This window comes from Oryx dammah, unplaced genomic scaffold, assembly GCF_014754425.2.
Source record: "Oryx dammah isolate SB20612 unplaced genomic scaffold, SCBI_Odam_1.1 HiC_scaffold_29, whole genome shotgun sequence".
NCBI lineage: Eukaryota > Metazoa > Chordata > Mammalia > Artiodactyla > Bovidae > Oryx > Oryx dammah.
In genome coordinates, this window is record NW_024070213.1 from 7,362,477 (window position 1) to 7,387,911 (window position 25,435).

General features: G+C 48.3%; 1 protein-coding gene and 1 pseudogene across 1 annotated transcript in view; both read right to left on the bottom strand.

The window, feature by feature from the left end:
- ACO2 (aconitase 2) overlaps positions 1-25,435 on the bottom strand; it is a 46,791-nt gene that overhangs the window by 11,881 nt on the left and 9,475 nt on the right. Inside the window, exons 2-4 of the mRNA XM_040233207.1 lie at positions 9,953-10,089; positions 5,640-5,898; positions 2,413-2,505 (exon numbers count right to left, since the gene is read on the bottom strand). Of these exons, the coding sequence (XP_040089141.1) occupies positions 2,413-2,505; positions 5,640-5,898; positions 9,953-10,089 (489 nt within the window). The remainder of the gene's footprint in view (positions 1-2,412; positions 2,506-5,639; positions 5,899-9,952; positions 10,090-25,435) is intronic.
- Positions 12,399-12,550, bottom strand: LOC120858983 (annotated as a pseudogene).

Here is a 25,435-nt window from a genome sequence, read left to right on the forward strand (position 1 = left end):
GCCTGGAGAATCCCAGGGACAGCGGAGCGTGGTGGGCTGCCATCTATGGGGTTGCACTGAGTTGGATACGACTGAAGCGACTTAGCAGCAGCAGCAGCAAGCTGCAATAATGCCTGGGAGAGGCAGTCTTCTTATTTTCCAGCCAAAAGCCTTCACCTGAGGTTCTGTGGTTCACCATCATATGGATTTGTGTCCCAACACACACATATTATGGATGTCGGGGACACTAAATGAGATCAGAGCGGTGAAAGGCTCTTATGAATTGTCAAGACCAACTGAAAGGTGGGCAGCTTCCCTGGAATATTACAGAAATCCCAGGGCCTATGCCTTGGGAGAGGCATTTGCTGAGCAGACTGAGTGAGGTTCGAGGGGTCTCGCCTCTTGAGAATGCGGAAGTTAGAAAACCTGGTTCCTTCCCCAGAAACAAGCCAGCTGGCTGGGAGAAGAGGCCAACACGGAGGGAATCCCTAACAAACTCAACTGCTGCAGAGAACACTGTTTACCTGTTTCACTTCTCCAGCCCTCCTATCCTCGGCCAATACAAAGATTTAAAACTAGTCAGTTAATTTCCAAAACTCAAGGTTGTAAAAGCCTGCTCCATGAAGACCAGACACACAGAATTCATTATGATCACACAGTGTAGACTGTGAGTGTGGTCCACATCCAGAAAGGAGTGGTCGGCGCAGACCGGAGGGCAGAAGAAAGCATCACAAAGAAGCTGGTTGTGACAGAGACCTCAGTGGTCAGCTGCATTCGGTTAGGCAGGTAGGGGTGTGGTGGGGAAGAAGTGTACTTTTAGGCTGGACTACCACCGAGAACATCGAACTGGAAATGCAGCTTCTATGTGCAGGAGCCGCGCGCACTGAGGACCTATTCTGTACTGACCTGGCCACTGGCCCAGAGCGGAGTGGAGTAAACAAGCCACAGGCCTGGTCCCCACAGGGCACGCGGCACACTCTGGTCATAAAGCGAAGGGTCCCACAGAGGGTCAGAGAGACCCCAGTGCTGGGCACTGGAGGGCCAGGGCTGCACAGAGGGAACCAGGAAGCAGCACGGTGGAGGAGGGATCAGCCAGGGCATTCTAGGCAGAGGGAAAGGGACTAAGGTTTGTTGTGGACATGGCGATTGAAGCTGCCTAACGTGGGGGGGGGTGGGGGGAGGAAGAGGAAAGCTGCACAGAGATCACACAGTCCCTAGGAACTTTCTTTTTAAAAACCTTGGCCCCAAAGCTCCCCAAAAGGCCTGGGCATCTGTACTCAGGGGGAATGGGGGACGCTTGGATTGGGATCCCCTTGATGACAAAAAGCCAAGGTTGGGGCCACCTGATCCCTTGCCCTGCCGCTGACAGAGGCCTTCTGGCCCCTGCAGACCAATGTGACCTGCCATTCGCGGGGAGCCCCTTCCTGGCGAGGGAGAGGGTTTCAAAGGGCAGAGCGGTGATCTGTGGGGCTCTGGTTTCAGAGTGGGGCGGTGTGGGAGCCCAGGCAGGGTCGGGTTACAGCCTGACTCAGCGCATCTGGAAGTGAGGCCTAGGCTGGAGGCGGGGAGGAGGGTCACCTTGGGAAGGTACAAAGAGGCAGGTTTCACACACAGGACGGAGGGCAGATGAACACACACCAGCTGATGACAGCTAATCAACTATCTCCCCAGAAACACACACACACACACACACACACGCATGCAAGATATTCTCCTGTCAAGAGAATATTCACCCCTGGGGAGACCCAGAAGAGCTCCTGGCTGATGTGGCCACATGACCTGTGGTACCTCCCCCTCCAGAACTCCAGCAAGCGGCCAGACTCTGAGGGGCACCCCCTGCACTGAGAGGTGATGAGCCTGGTGTGACAGGAGAGCACAGAGCGGGTAGAGCACGGGCCCCAGGGCCAGGCTGCCCAGATGCTTGCAGGAGCCTGACTCCACACTCGGTCAGCTGGATGTCCCTGGGCAAGGAGATTAAATTCTCCATTCCTTAGCTTCCTCATCTGTAAGGTGCGGACAATAAAACCACCAGACTCACCGGGTCCCGGCGAGCACTGCGTAAGTTACTATCTGCAGAGTGCCTATCTCACCAAGTATTAGCAATCCACCCAAGGTATGACACTTGTGGAGAAAAGCAAAACAAAAACCACTGCGATTCGCACGAACGTTCAGAGAAGGTACAGCACAAAATATGCCAACTTGAAAATGCTGCTCAGAAGGGACTACTTTAAATTCTCACATGGAGAGTGAGAATGTGTAACTTGACACAATGAAAATTAATTGTAAAATGAAAGTGGAGTCTAAGGGTTGAGGAAAATGTCATCTAACTGCCCGCTAAGGCCCCTGCTCGTACAGACTGGGAGGTGCTGCCCAGGTCCAAAGGGCAGCCTGCTCCTCTGCCCACCCCCAAAGGCTGGCCAGGCCCTGCTTTACCTGGTGAATGATTCCAGAGCCAGGCCTCCAGAAGCCCACGCCGTACTTGGCACCTGCAGTGGCCAGGAAATTATACACTTCCTGGTTTATGTCCTATTGAGAGAAATCAATAACCAGGGCATTAGAAACAGTTTGCTCATGCCTCCCTCCCTCCACCTCCTCTCCCCTATGACTGAAATGCTGGCACTGGAAAGGCAGGCCCTCTCCTGGAGGCCTTCTACAAATAATTCCCAAAAGGCTTGGATGCTGGCCCGCAAGTCTCGGCCAGCAGGCCCAGGAGAAAGACCAGGAAACCCAGTTCTGTGACACATGGCCAGGGAGTAGGTCCAGAACAAACCCCTTCCCCGCTCCCCCCCGCCGGGGGTCTCAGCTTCCTTATCTGTAGACGGGTCCTTCTGGCACTCAAGTCCTTGGTCAAGGCCAGCAGCGAGGGGGTGGCAAGACACCACAGGACTAACTAGGACACGGTGGCGGGGAGGGAAACCATCAGAGGGAAGCAGTGAGACGGAGTGGACCACCCGGTCCCACCACGCCTCATGCTGGGTGTTGTTTCTCCTTTGGAGCCTCGGATGCCTTGCCTGTAATTCTGGCTAATGTTTACTGAATGCCCACTATGGAAGTGGTACCATACCAAAACAAACCCCATTTTACAGACGCAAAAACAGAAACTCAGAGGTCTTGCTCAAGACCCTATGGTTAAACAGACAAGTCAGAGTTTGAATCCAGGCCTGTCCAGCCAGAGCCTGTCGTTACACTGGAATAGGAACAAAGCTACTGCCCTCACAGAGGCTACATCTCAGAACACCTAGACCACTCTCTAACGCGTGCTAGGTGGTCAACACTTGGTAATATGTTTCATGGGCCCCAAATGAAAGACTGTCAGATGGACCATGTTCCCAACTGTAGGTTTTAGCCAAACAGGCAGCAGACGGTAGCCAGTATGCCTATAATTCAAAGGCAACTTCCTCAGGGGGAAGGGAAGGCTATCCCAGCACATGGATATGAGGCCAAAGTTTAACTGGACAACCAAGCATGTCCCTGGACAGGTGAGACCTCAGGGACAAAAGGGATGGGACCACAGGCAGAGGAGGGACTCACTGTGGGCTCCGCTAGGCCCTCCAAGAAACACCCTCAGAGCATGCAGTCCCCTTCATTTAAACTTCAGACCAACTGGACATTCCCAGTGGTCCAGTGTGGCTAGGACTCTACACTCCTGATGCAGAGGGCCTGGGTTCGACCCCTGGTCAGGGCATTAGATCCCACATACTGCATATAAGATCTGGTGCAGCCACATAAATAAAGATTAGAAGTAATAATAATAAAAAAAAAAACAAAACTGCAGACCAACCACACATCCTTCTGAGGGCACGTGTGGTTCCCCTAAGTGAAAGAGTGGCGGATAAAGAGCTTGGGTCCCCATAGCAGTCTCTTTCTGATTAATAATTAATCCGTTGGTCTCCTCATTTACAAATCAGTCACTGATATAACTGGTCCCAAGGGCAGGAGGCAGGCGGCTGTGGCCGCAGCTGCTCCTGTGTCCATGCCGGTGGCGGGGTGGGGGGCGGGGGAGACAGCCAGGTGGGCACGGAGCACACCGCTGTCTGCACCTGACTCAGCCTAGATGCCTCTCTGGTGGTCTCTGTGACCCTGGCCACAGAGACCTGCCTCTCTGAGCTCCAACCAGAGGGAGCCTTTACAGATACATAGAAATCTGACCACGCTCCTGCCCAGAGGCCTCAAGGCCCTCCTGCTTCTGCCCTGCCCACCTCAGAGCCCCAGGCCCACAGGCCCCTTCCAGCTCCACAAAGGCATCAGCTTTCTTCCAGCCTCAAGGCCTTGAGGAACTCTGCTCTGTCTAGAATGTGCTTCCTCATCTGTTCTGGTCTCAGCTTACATGTTACATCTTCCCTGACTCCACATGCATCTTCCAGAGTCCCACACGCTTCCTTCAGAATACACATACAGACTGGCAGTTACCAGTCTGCGTAACTGCTTAGCTGCTGTCTCTCTACTGGACTCTAAGATCCACATTCATACTGAATCCCAGCACAGTGCCTGGCATAAAATTAACGTTCAATAAACATGGGTGAAGTAAAGCAGGAATTGGGTTCTGAGACCTCATGACTCTGAATCTCATCTCCAGAAGATAGGTTTTAGTCCATAAAGTCAGGAGAGGGCCGACTTCCGAGGGGGCTGGCCCTCCTGTGGGCGGTCATGCATCTCTCAGGCTGAAGAGGATCCAGTCCCCAGCACCGCAGGACCTGTCACATTACCAGGTCCCATGGCTGCTGCTACATGGGAACCACAGGCCGGCCAGCTGGACTCTGCCGCCTGAGGGGAGTCGCCGTGCAGCCAGGACAGAGTGAGCAGGTGGGCAGGGGGGCCTGAGTGGGCAGGCTGCCCTATGCCTCTCCCAGGGGTCTGAGAGGCTGGCTGAGCCGCTGACCCTGGGAGCCGGAGCACTCTGCTCTGCGCCCGTCGGGCTGCAGCCCTGCCAGCACTCAGCTCCTGCCAACGGCCCCCAAGAGCGGGGCCCGCTTCCATGACTGGGTGGAGAGGGTGGAGGCTCAGAGCTGGGAGAGACTGCATGTTGCCAACAGCAGGCACACACAAAGGTGCCACAGCAGAGCCTGGAGGAAGGCGCACGAATTCGGCTTCCTAAGAAAGAGAGGGTAAGCCAAGGTGTTCAGCGTGGCAGCCAGCCCCTTCCACCTTATTAAGCAAAACTCACAGACGAAGAAAGCCCACAGGGGTTATCGGTCAGTGGGAGCTGGGAGAAGGGTCTGGCCCTAGCCTCACCCCCGTGCAGCTGTGGGACTGCACACAACTTGGATGCCTCAAGTTTACCAACAGTGACACTGTTCACCCACCTCCCTGCCGAGGTCCCCAGGGGCCTGGAAAGAACACGAGTGATGACTCTCCAGGGCAACTGGAGACAAGAATCAGAACCTGCACAATTTACCTCATACTCTGTTTTATTACAGAAAAAGGATCTGAGAAGAGTACCTTTAGTATGGTTAAGATTGGGGATGATTTTTGTTTTCTCTAGGTTTTCTCAGTATTTTCTAACATCTTCACAAAGAGCAAGCGGTGTTTTTAGAGGCAGAAGAGAACAACAAGACTAAACCAGAGCCCCTTAGACCTGGGGGGCAATGCTCTCGTTCAAGGGCGGTGCCTCTCATCCTGCGTCACCCCCACTGCCTGCCTCCCCACCGCCTCCAGCTCACCTTGGCCCGGCGCAGGTCCTTCTCCCCGCCGAGCTGGGCCTCGATCAGATGGTCACAGTGGATGGTGGACGGCACGGCCACCCTGGGCAGGCCGCTGCTGATGAACTGCAGCATGGCCATCTGGGCCGTGGCATCCTGCATGGCCACGCGGTCAGGCCGCAGCCGCAGGTATGTCTTGCCCCGCTCGATCTCCTGGTTGGCCGGGTCATCCAGGTGTCCATACACGATCTTCTCTGAGAGGGTCAGAGGCCGGTTCAGCCTGGCGGGAGAAGCGGGGGCTTGCCTGGTTCCGGCTGCACGATCCTGTCTGCCCACAGCCAGGCCCTCTCAAGTACAAGGCAACCTCAACGGCGGCCAGGGAGGGCACCCTGCGTCCAAGGTGGAGACGAACTAGTACCCCCAGCATACAGCACAGCGCCTGGCACTCACCGGGTCCAAAATCACTTGGGGAATAACACCACCACAAGAGGGGGAGGGTTTTCTTTTTTCCCTAAAGGATATTTACTTTCCCACGCGTATTAAAGTCCTATTATCTGATGAGCACTTTTTTCATCTATGTCTCATGGTTTAATCCTTACTGTAGTCTCGTCGTTTAGTAAAACAACCTAGAGTTAACAGAGACTCAGAGGAGTGATGTTCAAAGCTCAGGTTTGCAGGAGGAGTCTCACCCTGGATCCTCTATATCTCTCAGGCCACGGCCACCTCCCCCGTGCAGCTGGCCCACCGGGACACAGAGAATCCACCCAGCAACGCCCTCACCCCATCCTCCCCGCCCTGCACCCACAACCCTCCACCTTAGGTGGTGGATGCCTCATCACCCTATTGTACAAAAGCCTTCCCCATCAGCCCTGCTTGCTCTCACCCCACTAAGACGGGTGAGGCTGCCAGCTCTCAGAACAGAAACTGACGCCAGCCTCATGAGACCCTGTTCCTAGACCTTGTTTCCCTGTGGGGCCCACCCCTCCCTTCCCGTCAGGGCCCCTGGGGAGGTCCAGCTGCCTTCTCGTTACACTAAGTTCCCCGCCGCACACCAAGCTCCCTCCGTGGGGGCCACCTCTCACCAACCCCCACCGCCTCTCAGCATAGCCCATCTGCCTGGACTTCACACTCTGCCTTCCGCCACTTGCAAAGCTTAAGCCAAATCCAAGGCCTCCTCAAAAGGGCAGAGTTCCACTCATACCCAACGAACCACACACACACACACACACACACACACACACAAAACTGGACTCAGAGTCAGAGGCTCTGGGTTTAGACCTGACCCTATTACTAAACCCACTGTGTAACCAGATAAGCCAGGGAGCTCACCAGTCCATCTCTATAGTCCAGGGCTGGTACTGGAAACAGATAACAGAGCTTATACAGCACATGTTTTTTAAACAGCTTCACCGAGGTCTAACTGGTGCGGAACAGACTGCACATATTTAAGTGCACAACTGATCAATTCTGACATATGAATATACCCATGAAATCGTCACCACATCGAGACAACGCACACACCCACCAGCCCAAAGTCTCTTCTTTCCCCTTTATAATCCCTCCCTCCTGCCCCCATCCCCCGGTAACCACTGATCTGCTTTCTGTCCGAGTTTTATCCTGGTGCTTTTAGTGCTCAGGGCAGTGCTGGTCTACATGCATCTATACTTGGATGTTCGGAAGTCACTTTATTCTCACAACACAGAGGAACAAGGTGAGGCCCAGTGAGGTGAAGGACCCTGACCCTGGTCATGAGGCAGCGAGGGGCCGAGCTGGACAGCAAGGAGCCACCGTGGCTCTGTCTTCTCAGTAACACCTGGAAACTCAGGGTCCAGCCCGGCTTGTAGCCAGTGCTCCATAACTATCCTCACTGCTACTGCTGTTACCAAAATGACTCTGCGGGGAAGCAAAGACAGGCCCTTCTGCTGGCCTGGGTTCCAGCCCCTCACCCCCAAGTGGACTTCACCCCTTGAGAGCAAGGGCTCCCTAGGCTGCTGGTTTTGTGGGCAACAGCAGAGCAACCGCCAATTCTGAAAGCCTCTCAGCTCTGCTGCCATGAGAACTTGAATAAAAATAGGCCTGGCCTGGAGTACAGCCTGCCCCCTTTAGTGGAGCGCCTCCCTGGCTGGTGAGCAGGCAGTGACTCACTGCGTGGAGCAGGGCCCCTCTTCCTGCGTCCCAGGGGCGATGAAATGTTTTTCACATGGGCTTTCAAACCAAAGACCTTGACAGCAAATGCCTGAAGTTGTATAAAAAGGCTAAGGACGAGTTCATCATCACATTTCTGTGGGGATGAAGTGAGGACGGCAAAATGGATCCTCAACGTCCATCTGTCGCCCGGCTTCACTGAACGACAGAGACTCGGTTCCCGGGGAACAGAATCAGGCTCCTCTGTCAAGGGGTGGAGTCGTCGCCAGGCAGGCCCCCTGGCCCTCTAAAACACCCTCACATCTATCCTAATCCTTTAGCATCTTTCTAGAATGGCTCCACTTTCGCCTTCTTTTTTCTATGGGAGGGTCTCTCCACTGTGCCACCACTGACACTTTGGGCCAGATGATTCTTTATTGCAGGGGCTGTCTTCCATACTGCAGGATATCTGACCGTATTCTTGGCCTCTACCCACTAGATAATAGTCAACCATCATCCCACCCCGGGTTAGGACAACCTACAATGTCTCCGGACATTGCTAAATTTCCCTGGGAGACAAAAATCAACCCCTCACCCCAACCCTCAATGAGAACCACTTCTCTATGACAACAATGAAAATGGAACATCCCTAGTCTATACTAATCTGGAAAATGCCCAGAGTTATTGATTGGACTTTTCTGGTTGGTGCAGGGTTGGAATAAAAAGGCAAAGGAAAAATTTTAAGGGGAGAGTTAATTTCGCTGATAAAAATTAAAACCAAAAAAATTTAAACAAAAATTTAAACCAAAACAAAAAAATTTTTAAACCAAAATTTAAATCAAAGTTTTTTGATTAACTTTTTGAAGCAAAGACAAAATGGTAAAGACTCTTTTGTCAAGGTATGTGAAAGCAAGCTTCTGTGTTACTTCTCCCAAGCAGTTTTTGCAGACTAAAGGAAAATCCATTCTTTTTCCACTCAGCTGTGATCTGAGAGCTCTAAGAATAAATAAAATAGTGTTTTCTGCGGAAAAAGCATTTGTACAAGGTTGCAGAGTGATGAGGACAGTGGTTTCAACCCTGGCTGCACGTCAGAACCAACCGGGAAAGTGGCCAGCACTCCTCCCAGTCTGATGGCCACTCAGTCACCTGGGGCTCCTGTGAAAACTGCAGATTCTGACTCAGTGGGTCTGGGGTGGGGCCTGAGGTTCTCTATGTCTAACAAGCCCCCAGGCCTGCTTGCTGGTACCAACGCTGCTGATCCACGAGCCACATTTTGAGTAGTTAAGTTCCTACCACCTGAATCAGATGAACACCCTTGATGGACATAATAGGTCCTTACTGTAATTAGATGATGCTATGCTGGAGGCTAGTCCCTGACCCTTAAAACTGAGGTGAGGATACCAGTAAGGCGCAAGCAAATGCCAACGGGGAGCACGTGGGGCACAGTGGCCAGAGCACTGGGTGAGGTCCAGTCACTCTCTCACCGTGTGGCCCTGTCCACCTAAGCCCGCTCGCCGGCTCTGAGCGGGAATTCTGTGTGTACTCATATTGGCTCCCTCGTGCTGCCAGGGCCATGTCACCTGGCAGGCAGGCGCACAGCTCTGTCTGCAGTGGTTCAAGCTCCAGGAGCAGTGCTGCTTGCTATGCAGGACCAGCCCCCATCCCTCCTCTTGTGGGATTTCATCCATCTCCTCTCCTGAGCCAGCATCCAGCCCAGAACCTGGCACTCAGAACAGTAGAGCAAGACAGCTGCCACTTCACTACATGGGCAAAGAGAGGTCCAGAAAAAAGGGATGCTCAAGTGCCCATCTGAGCTTCCTTCTGAGTCTCAAGGTTGAGCTCTCCCCCGGGCTGATGGACCAAAGAGGAAATATAGTAATTCTGAAGTCCCTGGACCTGGCAGACTCCAGAGGAATGGCCCAGGGCCAGTTGTCTGTCCTGGAAAGGGTAGCTGGGACGTTCAGGCCACAGCACCAGAGGGCCTGAGATCTTCTCTAGGGCCCACATCTCCAGGCTTCTCCTTGGCAGAGAGGGCGGAAGGCCCACCAGTGATCCGGAACACCCTTCTGCAGCAGGGACCGCTATGCCCTCAATGCCTAGATCCTGCCACCATCCTCCTCCACCAAGCACCTCCTACACTGTCTGGGGGCAGGAAACACCAGAAACACCAACCCCTCTAACGGTCTCCACAGCTCGCCCTGCAGCCTTACCGTTTGCGGACAATGTTAATGTTCTTCTCGAGCAGGTCATAGCGGATGTGCTCGTTGGGTTCAAAGTGGCTCATGGCCACCTTGGCCCGTTGGCACAGGACTGAGGCCACATGGTACTGCCGCGCACCCAGGGCTTTCTGCAAGAAGACAACAGTGACTGTCAGCAGAGTGTTTAAGGCGCTGCACCCCAAGGGGTGGTGCAGAATGGTGAAAAAAGCAAGGAATTATAGTGTCAAGAGCTGTTCGGTGAGTGCAGCCTCAGTTTCCTCGCCTGAGCACAGGAATGATACAGCAGCCACCAGGAACACAGCCTGTGGTAGGAGAAAGTACAAGGGATTTATAGTCACAATGGCTATTTATAGTCACAAAGTCAAGTTCTATCCACCTGAGAAAACCCTCCATCATCTGAGGGCCAGAAGAGATGGGCCACGAGGGCAAAGCAGCTGTAGTGATCACACAGCTGCCACTGGCAAGGCAGAACGCGAACGTGTGTGGAGGCTCTCACTGAGCTCTAAAGCACCACCCAAATAGTCCCTGCTGTCCTACCTGCTCTCTAAGTCCGGGGGACTTTGTCTTATTTATCTCTATCTGGACTACCTGGCACATTAGAGATTGAATAACAGCTGAACTGATGGAAAAATTAGTGAGGAAAACCTGCTCATGAGCTTCGGATGGCTCCTCCTCCCTTGAGATGGTGGTGGCTAACCCTGCTCCCCTGGCACGCGCAGCAGACCTACAGCTGGCCAGAGTGTGGCACAATGATGCTACGGGGCCTCTGAGGCCTGGCCATAAAAGGATAACTTCCGCCTGGCTCTCTTTGATTGCTCTAGAGCAAGACACCACTGCAGTGAAAACATTTAGGCAGTCCTGAGAGAGGCCCGCCTAGAGAGGAACTAGACCACCTGCCAAAACCCAGCATGACCTTGCTAGGCAGGTAAGCACGCCATCTGTAAGCAGGTGAAGAGCTCCAGCCAGAGCACAAGCCACAGATACCCAGGGGCCTGGCCAGCAATCTGGACCGCGATTTACTGAGTGAGTCAGAGCCAGAACAACCCAGCCAAGATGCTCCCAAATTCCTGGCCCACAGGAACTAGGAGCGAGAAATGTTTACTGTTGTTTGAATCCTCCAAGTTTGGGAGAAACAACTTATTAATGCAGCAGCAGATGAATGATTGTTAAGTTGTCAGGTCTGTGTTAGTTCATTTTAAACTGGATGACAAACTTCACAGGGTGCACCGTGACCAAGGAAGAATAAATGAACCCAATGAAGCGACAGAGGGAAAGAACAGTGGGGCTCCAGGTCTAGCAGCTCACACCCTGGGCAAGCAAAGAGGCAAAGCTCAGGCCACCGCCCCTTTGACACCAAACCCTGCTGACCTCAGCATCTGAACCCCTACAAGTGCGCAGCAGCCGCTCCCCGTGCAGGTCACCCAGTGAGGAGAGCAGACCCGGTTAGGAAATAGCACACTCCCCACCCAGCACAGCAGGAGCGACCTCCCAATGCAGACTTCAGGTCCACCTGCCCTCCAGCTCAAAATCCACCAGGGACTCTACTACTCACCCTTCTTCTATTGGGTGAAGAACCCGCCAATCAAAGGGCTTTTTTTGGGAGGGGGCAGTACATCCTGTGGGATCTTGGTCCCGGACCATGGAGCAAACCATGTCCCCTGCAGGGGAAGCATGGAGTCCTAACCACTGGACAGCCAGTGAAGCTGTGCAGAGCTCTACCTTGATCTTTTTTTTTTTTTCTTGAGGTTAATCTGTGCCTTTATCTTCCAGTACAATCTAACTACAGTAGCCTGCAAACTTTTTTGATCTAAAAAGTACATTTTATATCACTGTCCAACAAATACACAAACACATAAAGTACATATACATATATAACAGTGAAACAAAGGTTTTGACAAATCATCTATCCTAAGTCATTTTAAGTTTTTTCCTTTTTAACCAAGGATGAACTGTGTAACACATCAAGTCCCCAGTTCATCTGAGGGTCCACTTTAATGAAGTGAACAGTGTTGTACATTCTGTGAGTCTGGACAAAAATATGAGGACATCCATCTGCCATTACTGCTGCTGCTACTTTGTCATACAAAGTATTTACAGCCACCCCTACGTTGTCATACAAAGTATTTTCACCGCTCATAAAAACTTTTGTGCTGTGCATTCATCTCCCTTCTGCCCCCAAATTCCTAGCAACCACTGACCTTTTAATTGCCTCCATAGTTTTGCCTTTTCCAGAATACCATATAGTTGGAATCTATTTTTCTTCTTTTCCTTGAAAAGGGAGGTTCAAGCCTTTAACCTCTCATGGCCCACCCATGCATGGACCGGACAGGCTCTAGGCGGCAAACCCCCCACCGCAACCAATCACTGTAGCTTTCTAAGCAAAACTGAGCCTTGTTCCACAGGTCCTGCCAGCAGCCACGTGGCAGTACAGGGGGACACGTGTTGGGTGTTTGTTTACAGGAAGGTCACAAGTTTTGTGCCCCTTGTCACAATAACCCAGATTCCTGTTTGGTGTGTTATCAGTTCAGTTCAGTTCAGTCGCTCAGTCGTGTCTGACTCTTTGTGACCCCATGAATCGCAGCACGCCAGGCCTCCCTCTCCATCACCAGCTCCCAGAGTTCACTCAGACTCATGTCCATCGAGTCAGTGATGCCATCCAGCCATCTCATCCTCTGTCGTCCCCTTCTCCTCCTGGCCCCAATCCCTCGCAGCATCAGTCTTTTCCAATGAGTCAACTCTTTGCATGAGGTGGCCAAAGTACTGGAGTTTCAGCTTCAGCGTCATTCCCTCCAAAGAAATCCCAGGGCTGATCTCCTTCAGAATGGACTGGTTGGATCTCCTTGCAGTCCAAGGGACTCTCAGGAGTCTTCTCCAACAACACAGTTCAAAAGCATCAGTTCTTCGGCGCTCAGCCTTCTTCACAGTCCAACTCTCACATCCATACATGACCACAGGAAAAACCATAGCCTTGACTAGACGAACCTTTGTTGGCAAAGTAATGTCTCTGCTTTTGAATATGCTATCTAGGTTGGTCATAACTTTTCTTCCAAGGAGTAAGTGTCTTTTAATTTCACGGTGTGTTATAAATATATCTTAACCTTGACTTAATTTCAGCACCGGTTTCTATCCACCTCTAGCCCCTTGTGGTCTACAGGAGTTCGGGTCAGTCACCCCAGGTCTGACAGGCTGGCCTTCCCAGTGGACATCAGCCACACACACAGTAGGCACAACTCTCCGGCTGTTCATTCAAGTCTCAGTGCAAATGTGACCCATTCCAGGTCAGGCTCCCCAGGGTGGACGTTTGGTCAGGCCAACCTATTTAGTGACAGTCCCCAGGTCTTCAACCCACAATAATAATAACCACCTGACTGAAATGTCACTAAGCTATCACTTATGTTTCGTGGTTAGGGACAGCCGGACTGACCTGTCAATTGTCCTACAGAAATCAACACTTGCACTCACTGTTTTACTAATTTACTAACTGCAACAAAAAAGTAAAAGGATGTTATTAGCTTGGCTATAAGACTGTAAGCAATTCACTCTGTTCCTCCAGGCCTCAGCTTTTCAAAGGGTGAAACCTCAGCCATGCTCCCTGCTTCAGAGCTGAGCTGAGAGGTTTGAAGTGTATGAAGCGTCACGTGTAACTCTGAAGAGGCTGACCTCAAGGGCAAAGACACCATGTATCATTCATTCACAGACCACGTATATCTCACATGTAAAATGAACACTAGGCTATGGATGATCTCAGAATAAAAATAAGAATAGGGGCACTCCTGGTGGTCCAGTGGCTAAGACTCCCAGCTCCCAATGAAGGAGACCTGGGTTTGATCCCTGGTCAGGGAATGAGATCTCCCTTGCCACAGGGATGATCAAAGATCCCACGTGCAGCGTTAAAGACTCAACACAGCCAAGTAAATAAAAAATAAATATCAAAATTAATGGAAAAAAAAAAACCAAACCCAGTCATTACTTATTTGGTACCTGCTCTATGCCATCAGGCATTTTCTGTGTCTGATTTTGTGCGAGATGATTGTTATTCCCACCTTACAGATGTGGAAACTGAAGGTCAAAGAGGTTAAGTCACAAGTCCGACAGTGAAAGCAGTGAATCCAGGATGCAAGCACGGGCCTGTTTCTTTTAAGCTGAGCCAATTCCCCTGGTTTCTGCTGCCCTCTTGCCCCACAGAGCCTATCCTTTCCCATTTGAAGGCAGCCTGGTGTGATGGTTCAGATACAAGACCTATAGTCAGACCGCCCAATCCAGCACCACCAAACTGCTGTGACCCTGGGTAAGTTACTTAGCCTCACCAAGGTTTAGCTTCCCCATAGAGAAAATGGGAGATAAATGTTGGCATTAACTTTAAATGAAACAACCTAAGTGCTTGGCACAGAGTGTGTTCATAGAATATGTGCTCACTGTATTCTTTTCCTTCACGGAGGAGACAGACACAAAATTAGATAAGGTTGTGCTCCTTTTCTGGATTCTGGTGGAAGAGGCATGCCTCTTATTTTGCTTACTGCAAGCACAGCTTTTGGTTGATCAGCATTTTTCAGAAGCCTTAGCTCATGGGGACCTTTGACATTCCTGACCCTCTTCTGTCTGTCTTGGTATTCCGGCTGTCTTAGTATTTCTCCTTAGTTATTTGCCCTCCTTCCAACTCTGGCCAAGACATTCTGAAAATCTAAGCTGAGGTCTATAGGTACATCTCTTCTGTCTCTCCTTCAGACAACTTGTGATTTGTTAGAATTTGCCTTGGAAAGTCTCCCATCCTTCTGAAATCCCTTCTACTTATGGGGTCCTGGCAGTGAGACCTCATCTATTTGGTCTCTGAGTAACTCAGAATTTGCTTTCCTCCAGGGCACTAAGCACACTGAACTTCCTTACCCAGTACAAACCCCAAAGGGCTCTGCCACTGGGCCTTTGCACATGCTGTTTCCTCTGCTTAGAAAGCTCTGTCCATCCCTTCCCAATCTGCCCTTCATGTAGGTAATTCCCATTCATCCTTCAAGTTCCAAACTAACTTCACTTTCTTAGGGAAACTTCTTGAACTCTCAATCCAAGCAGTCTCCTCTCATATATGCCCATTTACTACTTTCTAACACTCATTTGTGAGATGCTATCTGTCTCTACTACTCTGTAAGATCCACTAAGGGAGAGACTATCTCTGTGTCTTCATAATAAAATTCCCCATATGACTGAACACCAGGTCTGATACACAGGAGGTGTTACATAAACATTGGTTAATTAAACCAAAGTATTTTTTACTTTACCAACCAGTTCTTCCTTATTGAACAAGGTTGAATACAGAGCAAGTTCGGTTAACTTTGTAACAGCAAACAGTTAACAAGACAAATTAATAATTTACCAGTCTCAGATGCTTTTGGTTAGATTGTAAACAGGCTGAACATTTCTGAAAGATAATTAGGCACTACCTATTAAAATGTGAAATGTCTCTATCTTATGACTAACTTTTCTTCTTCTTCCAGGAAGCTATCTCATAAAAACACTCATTTAAAAGAACACAGAGACTGGCAGGAACATTCTCTACATCACTGTTTCTAAAAGAACAACCTAATTGTACAAAAATAGGGCACTGGTTGAATAAATTCTGGTCTACCCATGAAGGAAAGCCATTCTACAGCTGTTTAAAAAGAACAAGGTAATGGTGGTGGTCTTACAACACTGTGAATGTAGTTAATGCCACTGGACACTTGAAAATGTTTTAAAATGTAAAATTTTATATGTATTTTACCATAATTTTAAAAAGGAAGTAGATCTAAAAAAAAAAAAAAAAAGGAAGTAGATCTACCTTTACTGGCAGGAAAAAAAATTCCATGACATTAGGTGAAAAAAATTGGCAAAATAGTACTATGGTATGGGCCCATTTCTGTATAATAATAGTAATTAACAAATGTAAATATGCTCAGAAAAAAAAAAACTGGTAAGATCTGCTTAGATTGTTCACAGAAATTATCTGTAGAGATTAGAATTATGGGCACTTTTATGTTCTAGGCTAAATATTTCCAAATGCTACACAGGTGAGCTCTTTTTGTAATCAGGGGGAAAAAAATGGACGAGACAAATCAATGCAGGAAAAGCATGTTTACTGTAGTCTAGCATACACAGCAAGACCAGTGAGGAGCGTCTGGACAACAATCAAAAGCATTCTAGTTTTTAAAAATGTGCAAACCCTTTGTTTCAGCAAGTTAACTTACAGGAATTTATCATTACTAAGGAAAAGGGGGGAAAAGAACGTCCCTTCACACTACAGGGACCTGGTTACCACCATCTTAACCCAGAGGTCAAAGAGCGTCAGCAATAGCAAGACCGCCTTGTTTGTGCCTTCCACTCAGACAGCACCACCTGGGAAGAGTCCCTGCCAACAAATATTCAACTGAACCGAAGAAAGCTTTGGGACCTGACTTCCAGTTTAAGAGAAATGCAGGGAATAAAAGAATAATCAGTTACATCCAGAGTGTGGACAGTCTACAAGAAACTGGCCTGGTCTCCTCCCGAAGTCAGTGTCATAGAGGAAAATGGGGGGTGTGTCTGTCTGAGGGGGCAGGAGGGACTGTTCTAGGTTAAGAGAGACTACAAAGGCCATGTCAGTAAAGTGCAATTTTTTTTTAAATTAGATTTTTATGTGGAAAGAGAAAGAAACCAAAGACACTTTTGGGAGAAGTAAAGAAAGCAAATAAGGCAAAATGTTGGTAACTTTTGACTCTGGACGGTAGGTATATGGGTATCCTTTGTACTGTTTTCTATATTTCCTTACATGTAAAAAGTCATGACAAAAAAAAATCTTTTCAATAAGGCATCAAGTACAGTTAAATCCATGTGCTAGATATAACAGTCTAAATTTCCTTCTTGGTTTTTTCTGTATTTTCCAAGTTTTCTACGAAGGATTCATTTTGTAATACTTATAATTAGAAAGAATGTAGACAGCATTAGTTTTTAATTAAATCAGAACCAAAGAAATACTCTTATAGACTGCCTGCAAGCAAACTACTGACAATTCAATCTTTTCATAAAGCAGTTTGTCAATAAGATGCCCACGGACTCATCCATACGTTTGACCCAATAATTCTGTATCTGAGACTCTATCCTCAGGAAATAATTCTAAATATATAAAGGCAATGAACATTATAAAAAACTATTTGGGTTAAGATGGAAAATTATTTTCTCCTATAATTCCCCAAATTCGTATCAAGGTGATACTGTTTTCAGACGGTGTAGAAAAAAACCAAAGTTCCCTAGTATCATTATATTTTTGTCCTTGAACCTCAATTCTTAAATCCAACATTTGGGGAAGGTACCAAGCTCAGAGTGCCCACCCTGTGGGTCACTTCCCTGTGTGTGGTCTGGTGGACAGTGCAATCCCCCAGGTGACAGGAGGTGGTGGGGGCCAAGAAGGAACATTTGAGGGGTGGGAATCCAGAGACCTGGCCTCAGAGTTGGGTCACAATGTCCCCTTGGATAAAAAGCCTAGACTTTCTGTGCCTTTTTTCCACTTCTATAAAATGGGAGAAGCAGGTTATTCTGGATGTTTCAAAATCACCTGGGAGATTTCACAGACATGGTGCCTAGCCTCTACGGGCTCCCAGACCGCTCAGAGTCACCGGAGGCAGAACCTAAGCATCAGTAAGAGCCTAGGTTACTCTGACACAGCTGGGTCTCGGAACTACTGGACTAGATGCTCTCTAGAGTGCGTTCCAGCTCAGAGATTCTATAAATACTCCTCCCCAGCAAGCAGGCTCTCAGATAAACCCACTAATTCCCCAAAGGCCTAGGGGAAAACATAGCAGTGTCACAACAGATTTATCTGCATCAGGGAAGAAAACCCCCAGGGCTCAGGTCTTTCTGGAGCAGCCACAGCCTTCACCCTTTGTTCACAGACATGCACATGTGCACACATCAAATGCAACCCAGTATAGTGTCACAGAAAGCAAGCCAGATTCAGAACACTCCATTGATGACTAGCTCCCTGCCTGGTCAAACTATTTTAAAATAATTATTAAATAGGGAGAGTGATCCCTGTCATTTAACAAACAATGAACATGTTCCTAGATCCCAAAAACTGTCTCTGAGTGGTTTCCAAACTTCAAGGTCCAAGAACAAAATTCTTTGTGGTAAACATACCAGGCTGTTGCTAGGAGGCAACTGGCAGCCTCAGTTGCTGGGGGTGGGGTGGGGTAGGGTCATTGTCTCCACACACCTGTATGCTATTTGCTACAAACTCCTGAAGGGAGCTTAGTTGTACCACACTGGACTCTAGACCACCACAATGCTCTCCCTCAAGACCAGAAGTTGGTGGGATGCGACAGAAGTGGAAACAGACAGCGTGGTAGTGTGTCAGAGTAGCTGCTGTATACAGGGGTCAGTGAAGTTAGGAAAAGACAAACGGTGAAGCGAAAAGGATGCTGAGACCTCCTTGGGGCTCAAACAAGATCATGTTGGTTTTAAATCAAAAACACTGGCTACAGATGCTAAAGCCAAACAGAGAGAATGAGCGATTTGCTCCAAATCGAATGCCGTTTGTGGAGAGTCATCAGGGAAGGAAGAAGTCATTCAAAGTCTGTTGTAGTATCCTAGCAACATCCAAATATTGGCCACAAGATGTTCTGGGCTAAAAGGACCCTTGCAGAGAGGACTCTTCAGGTTTGACTGAAGACACACAGGCACAAAATACACTTTATGGTGTGATCCAGCAGCAGGTACTTGACAGCGCGTGTAACTCAAAAGTTTCACACCTGCCATGTGCAATGTATACGGGCAGTTTTTATTCTCTAATTATTTTCAGTGTGGTAAAATACACATGCGCACATAAAATTTACCACTGTAACTGTTAAATGTCCAAGTCAGTGTGCAGCCATCACCACGGTCTCGTTCCAGGACTTCTCCACCACCTGAAGCGAGCGGCTGCTCCTCCTCCTCTCCACCCTCCCTGTCCCAGCAGCTGGCAGTTACTGATCTGCTGTTTCTATGGATTTGTCTATCGCAGGTATTTCATACAAACGAAATCATACAACAGGTGGCCTTCTGGGTCAGGCTTTTTCCATTTAGCTTTCTGCATTTTTTTTTTGAAAGTAACTTGCACCCCATTAATTTCATGATCCAGTAACAGGTCAATATAGGCAGTTTGAAAATACTTCCTTAATGCAGCCTTTTCGGCACCAGAGACTGGTTCGTGGAAGACAATTTTTCTACTGGATAGTTTAGGGATGACTCAAATGCATTACATTTATTGTGAACTTTATTTCTATTATTATTACATCAGTTCCACCTCAGATCATTAGGCATTAGATCCCTGAGGCTGGGGACCCCTTTCAATTAAAAATATCAAGTTACATAACATATGCCGATGGATGTTAATGAGACTTACTGTGGTCATCATTTTGCAATACATACATATCTATAATCATGTTGTATACATGAAACTAATGGAAAGTTGTATGTCAACTGTAACTCAAATTTTTAAAACGTTACTTACAAACATCAAAGCCAAACAACGAGGGACCGCCACCACAGGCATCTGCATTCCTAGACTCTGCAGCATTCTACCTCCTGCACCAGTGGCCCCCACCTCAGCCCACCCACTTGGTGCCTGTCCACACACAAATATCCACCAGGAAAATGGGATAAATGAAGACGACGTAACAAGTTTATTTTTTCAGTCAAATTTATTACACTTAAAACACGTCCCTTGTTGAGCCTTCCTATATCTTTGATGTTAAAAAGGTCCTTTAAGGCAATAATGCTGACAGTAGAGGGTTATTTGATGGGCTTTTTGGTTTGGTTTGCTGTTGTTTTGGTGTCCTTACTTTAAAAAATTGAAAACGTGTAACCTCAGGTTGATCCCTTCAATTCCATGTGTACACTTTGGTGCCCCCTATCATGCAACTTTCCCAGAACAAAACTGTCTTTGGAGGACACTGAAGAAGTAAGATACAAGGAGGAGAAAAAGGCTAGGTTTTAATATTACCCCTATTATGTCAGCAGCAGCCAGAAATCTGAGAAATGATAAGCAGGGTTGACTCTGGTGAAAAACATCTATCTTCACTGTCATTCTCCCTGTCTTCCCTCCCTCCTACCACCAAACTTTACCATCTGTTTACTCATTCTGCCCATCTACCAACTAGTTAGAGTGATTATGGGTGCCAGGCACTGTTCCAGGCACTGAGGATACAACAATGAATAAAATGTTTCAGTACACCCTGCCCTCTTGCGACTGACATTCCAGGAGGTTAAGGGAGGAGGGGAGACAGTCAAGTAGAAACAGAGAAACAAGTAAAATCTCAGTCAGATGTTAATAAGTATCATAAGAGAGAAGGAAGCAGAGCAATGGGAGAGTAAACCAGGGAAGTGGGGAGAGGTGCAATTCAAAGGAGGATAGTTAGGAGGAAGGGCTTCAGTGAGGTGACGTTCTAAAGACAGGCTCTGCTCACAAACTGGCCAAGAAAGCATGAGAGGTAGGTCAAGAATACCACTGAGGTTTTTGGCCTGAATAACTGGAAAAATGGAGCTGCTATACACTGAAATCAGGAAGGTAACAGGAAGGGCTGGCTTGGGGTGAGCCTAGGAGTCTGCGTGTCTGACCCCCAAGTGGAGAGGTCAAGTAGGCAGCTGGATTTTCATTTTAGGTCCCTTCCCTCTAGAACTAGGCTAATAAATGGTCCATCTGGAAGCACAGATTATCAGGACCCAAGGTGACCCCAGACCACCAAGTATCTTTTATTCACTTGGCAGATGAAGAGTGTCCCAGGTCACACATACCTAGCTAATAGCAGTTTGGGGGTTTCCCTGGCAGTCCAGTAGTTCAGACTTCCACTTCTAATGTAGGAGGTGCAAGTTTGATCCCTGATTGGGGAATTAAGATCCTACGCACTGAGTGGCACAGCAAAACACACACACACATCCAGCAGTTTGGAGCAGAACTCAAGTCACTTAACTTTGCAAGTCAAAACTTTTTCCACCATACTACCCCTCCCTAATTAAAACTGTAGTAGTACTAATTCATTAAACACATATTTATCCAGCCTCAGACTTTGTGCTGGGCTTCCCTGGTGGCTCAAACAGTAAAGAAGATGCCTGCAATGCCGGAGACCTAGGTTTGATCCCTGGGCTGGGAAGATCCCCTGAAGAAGGGCCTGGCAACCCACTCCAGTCTTCTTGCCTGGAGAATCCCATGGACAGAGGAGCCTGGTGGGCTACAGTCCATGGTGCTGCAAAGAGTCAGACACGACTGAAGTGACTGAGCACAAGCACAAGACTCTGTGCTACGGTGCTTGAATTAATAAGATAAGCAAGACAAGACACAGTCCCTCCCACTGGTGAGCTCACAGTTTGGTGGAGAAGACAGATATCAAGTCAGATATCACTCATGAGACCATGGAAGCAATGACGTAAGTGCTGTGAAAGAAAGGTGAGGCAGCTACAGCATTAAGCTGGAGCGCCCAATCCAGGCGGGGGAAAGGCTTTTTCCAAGAAAGTGATATTTCATCTGAGAACTGAAACATGACTAGGAACTAGTCAAGCAAATAAAGTGTGGTTTAGGAGAAGGAATTCAGGGAACCTGGCAGGCAGAGAGAGCAGCAGGTGCAAACTCCCCTTGGCAGGGAGGCACTTGGTAGTTGAAAAAAGAAAGAGAAAGCCAACTTGGCTGGAGTGAGCAAAGAGCAGTGGAAATGGCAGAAGACAGAGCTAAGAGGTAAAGTATAGCCAGGCACCGAAAATGACCTTGCAGATCCATGAGGAAAGCCCCCCAGCAACCCTGACTAAAGCCTCTCTGCCTCTTGGTGGAATACCTGGTGAAACATCTCGGAACACCAGAGGGCAGAAGGCTTCTAAAGGAGCTCTGAAGTCATCTCCCACTTGACTCCTTACCTCCCTGGGAGGCAGTCAAGAGACAGTTTCTCCTCGCCTCCCAGGACTTGCTGAGGTATGGAGCTTTCTGCCCTGGACTCTTTAGACTAGAACTGCAGAATACAGACCCGTTCAGTGGTGCCAGGGCCGCACGACTCTCGGTTCAGTCCTCAGCTCCTTGTGTTCCGGTGTGTGACCCTTTTCAGCGTATGCGACTAGAGCCCAGGGAGCTGGCACCTTCAGCTTGTTCTTCTTCTCATTCTGTATCTAAGAAATGAACTGTCTGAATATGAAAGGGGTTCACAGCACCTTTACTGATCAAGCAGTCAGGCCTTGATCTCTTCTTATAAGTATGTATGAACTTTACAGTAGGACATGTTAAACGTTTAACTTGATCCTAAAAGTAATGGGAAGCCACTGAAGCAGGATTATATCTGCCTTAAAAAAATAAAAAGTCACTGTGGTTGACATGTAGATAATGCACTCAAGGGGGCCAAAGCAGGTTGACAGTGGCTTATCATGTAACCTACTTCCTTCCCATGAGCACATTTGTATTTTCACATTTGAGCATCTATCCTGTGCCAGTCAGTAGGACACAGATACCAAGGAGAGTAAGATAGTCCCTACACTTATATAGTCTGGCCACAATCAGCATGTCAGCGCACCCACTGTGACCTGCAGGAAGAAGGAAACACACACGAGGGGCAGGAGTACACCAGAGAGAACAATGACCTCTTCCTGGGCAAGCCTCCACTGAGCAGGGCTGTGAGGGGTCTGCAAGGCACTCAGAGGACAGTCAGTATGTAAGATGATAGAGAATCGTCAAGCGAAGCGAGCAGGAGCTAGAAATCACTCAAAATGGTGCGAGGTAAAAGACAAAGCAGGCAGTGGTGGAAGGTCAGGCCAGACACCCAGGAGGGCTGAGGAGGCTGAATTAAGACCTGCAGTTTATTTACCCAGTGAGAAGAACTTAGATACAGCTCAAAGGCCCAGCTCCACCATTCACTAGCTGTGTGCTGTCAAGCCAAGCGTTCACCTTCGAACCCAGTTTTCTCTTTTGAAGTTTTTATCGGGGTAGCAGTCATGTACAGATGTGAGAGTTAGACCATGAAGAAGACTGAGTGCTGAAGAACTGATGCTTTCGAATTGTGGTGCTGGAGAAGACTCTTAGGAGAGTGCCTTGGACAAGAGATCAAGCTAGTCAATCCTAAAGGAAATCAACCTTGAATAGTCATTGGAAGGTCGGCTGCAGAAGCTGAAGCTCCAATGCTTGGCCACCTGATGCGATGAGCTGATTCACTGGAAAAGACCCTGACGCTGGGAGAGACTGAAGGCTATTTATTAAATAGCTTTTATTAGAGTTTTCCTCCCATTTAAAAAAGTAGGACATGTTTCTTGGAGAAAATTTAGAAAACACAAAATTTTATAACTCCTTGAAGATCATCCAGAAATACCTACCACCACCACCCCTCCACCAGACTCCCCGGCCTGATGCCAGGTACCCTGTGGAATTCAATACTCCCACAAGGGCACTAAACACCAGTCCACGCTGAATCCACATCTCCTCACAGCCCCTAGGACCAGGGTACCCACTGAACCCAAACTGAACGGGTGCCACAGCTGAGGTGTCTAAGCAAAGACAATGGCAACAATAATAATTACTAGTAGCAGCAGTAAGGGTTATGTGGATGAACAGCCCTAATGTATATGAGCCCCATTTAACAGATGAGGAACTTGAGGGCTGGAGGAGGATAGTAACTCACCCAAGGTCTTGCAGATACGCCAGCATTCAAAGACAGCCTGGCTCTAAGCCTAAACACCGAAACCTCCAAGTACCAAGTCAACCCTGGCAACTTTAAGTACTGAGTTGGACACAAATGAATTAAAAAAATCAAATAACATCAAAATGGAATAGATACCAAACTGTTAACAGCAGCTATACCTGGATGGTGAAATTATGGACAGTTTTTTGTATTTAGGTAATCTGAACCTTTAACACTGTACATGGATTAATTTTATTATCAGAAGAAAATCTAAAGAAATATAAATTATAAATACATTATTATTAAACATTTTTAATTTCAATTACAAAATTTTAGAAACTTTACAAGGAAATCTATCAAAATGTTAACAGTAGTTATCTCTCCGGGTGGGTTATCTCCGGGTGGGGTGGGAATAATTACAGGTAATTTTTATGGTATTCTTTATACTTCTGTATTTTCCAAGCTTCCTAAATAGGTATCTTTATAAATAAGAAAAAAAAAGGTAAGAAATTAATTCTACCTTAAAAATAGCTATTACTGAGTCTTATAACATTTGACCACGGTGGTTGGAGGATAAGTAGTCCAGATCAGTATTATTTAAAGAAGAACGATGACTTGGGCATATTAAAAAAAAAAACTTACTGGGGTTTTGTCTTTGTTTTCTCAATCCAAAAGAAAAACAAAATGCTTGCTTCAGCCTAGCCCCACGGCCATTCCAGCGATCATCCACTGGCCATCCACTCAGATGTCACAGCAATGGGAAAATTTTTTCCCCACACTTGAAGTCCAAGTCCCAGGCTGTGTGAAATTCTCATGAGTAAGTACCAGGCCCTTATCTAGAACAGATACTTCCAGATATGCCCTCAGCCTCCATTTTCTCAGGAACTAGGAAGTTGAGGGCAGCCTCAAGGCAGAAAACCTCTCTTCAGCAACCTCTACAGAGCCCGGATTCAACCTGATTATTCTAGGGAGCTCATATGCTTCCAGAAAGCCTATTCCACTACTAGACAGTTCTAACACTTAACAACCAATGCTTCTCACACTGAACTGAAACCCACCTCCTTCCTATCAGGCAATGGAAACCGGGGCTCAAATCCCAGTTCTGTCCCCGACAAGCCACGCGATGCCGTGTGGTTTTGCTGAACCCCTCTAACGCTGTGGGGGTTATTAAAGGAGAGCACCCATGTAAAAGGAGCCAGCCCAGTCACCAACACATTTCCTAGCCCTGTCCTTTGGAACCAGATCAAACGAGCTTAGTCACTCCTCCACGCTTCAGCCCTTCAAATCACTGAAAACCATGACCATGTCTTCTCCATTCTAAGCACTCCTATAGTATTTCCTTGCCACAAAACTCCATCCACTTGGGTGGGAGTCTCCCCTCAGGGTGACCAGAAAGCCCTTGGATCTGTTTTGGAGTAAACAGCAACAGCTGACCCACTTTTCCAGGGCAGTGTCTCTTATAACCCTGGCTAGACAGAGCTCGGCCCCCCTAACCGCCCTGAAGATGCAGAGGTTCAGTGACAGCAAGTGGCCTGCCCAAGGTCACATGGCTGGGAACCCGCTGAGCTGCGCCCTTCTCAGCATGCTTACAGACAGTGTCTCCCAACCTCAGGCCCGGCAGCCAGGTGGGCTCAGTCCTCCAGGGGGCTCAGTGTCTCTGGTGGAATCTAGCTTCCTGGTCCAACCCTGCCCTCTCCTCTGCTGGCTGGGATATGAACCCCTAGGGCTCCCAGGGGTGAGGGAGGCTCTCCTGATCTCGTGCTTAACTGACAGAGAACAAACTCTGAAGGAAGGACTATAACCAAAGTGGACCCGCCAGGTAATCACTAAGAAATAAAATGAAATGAAA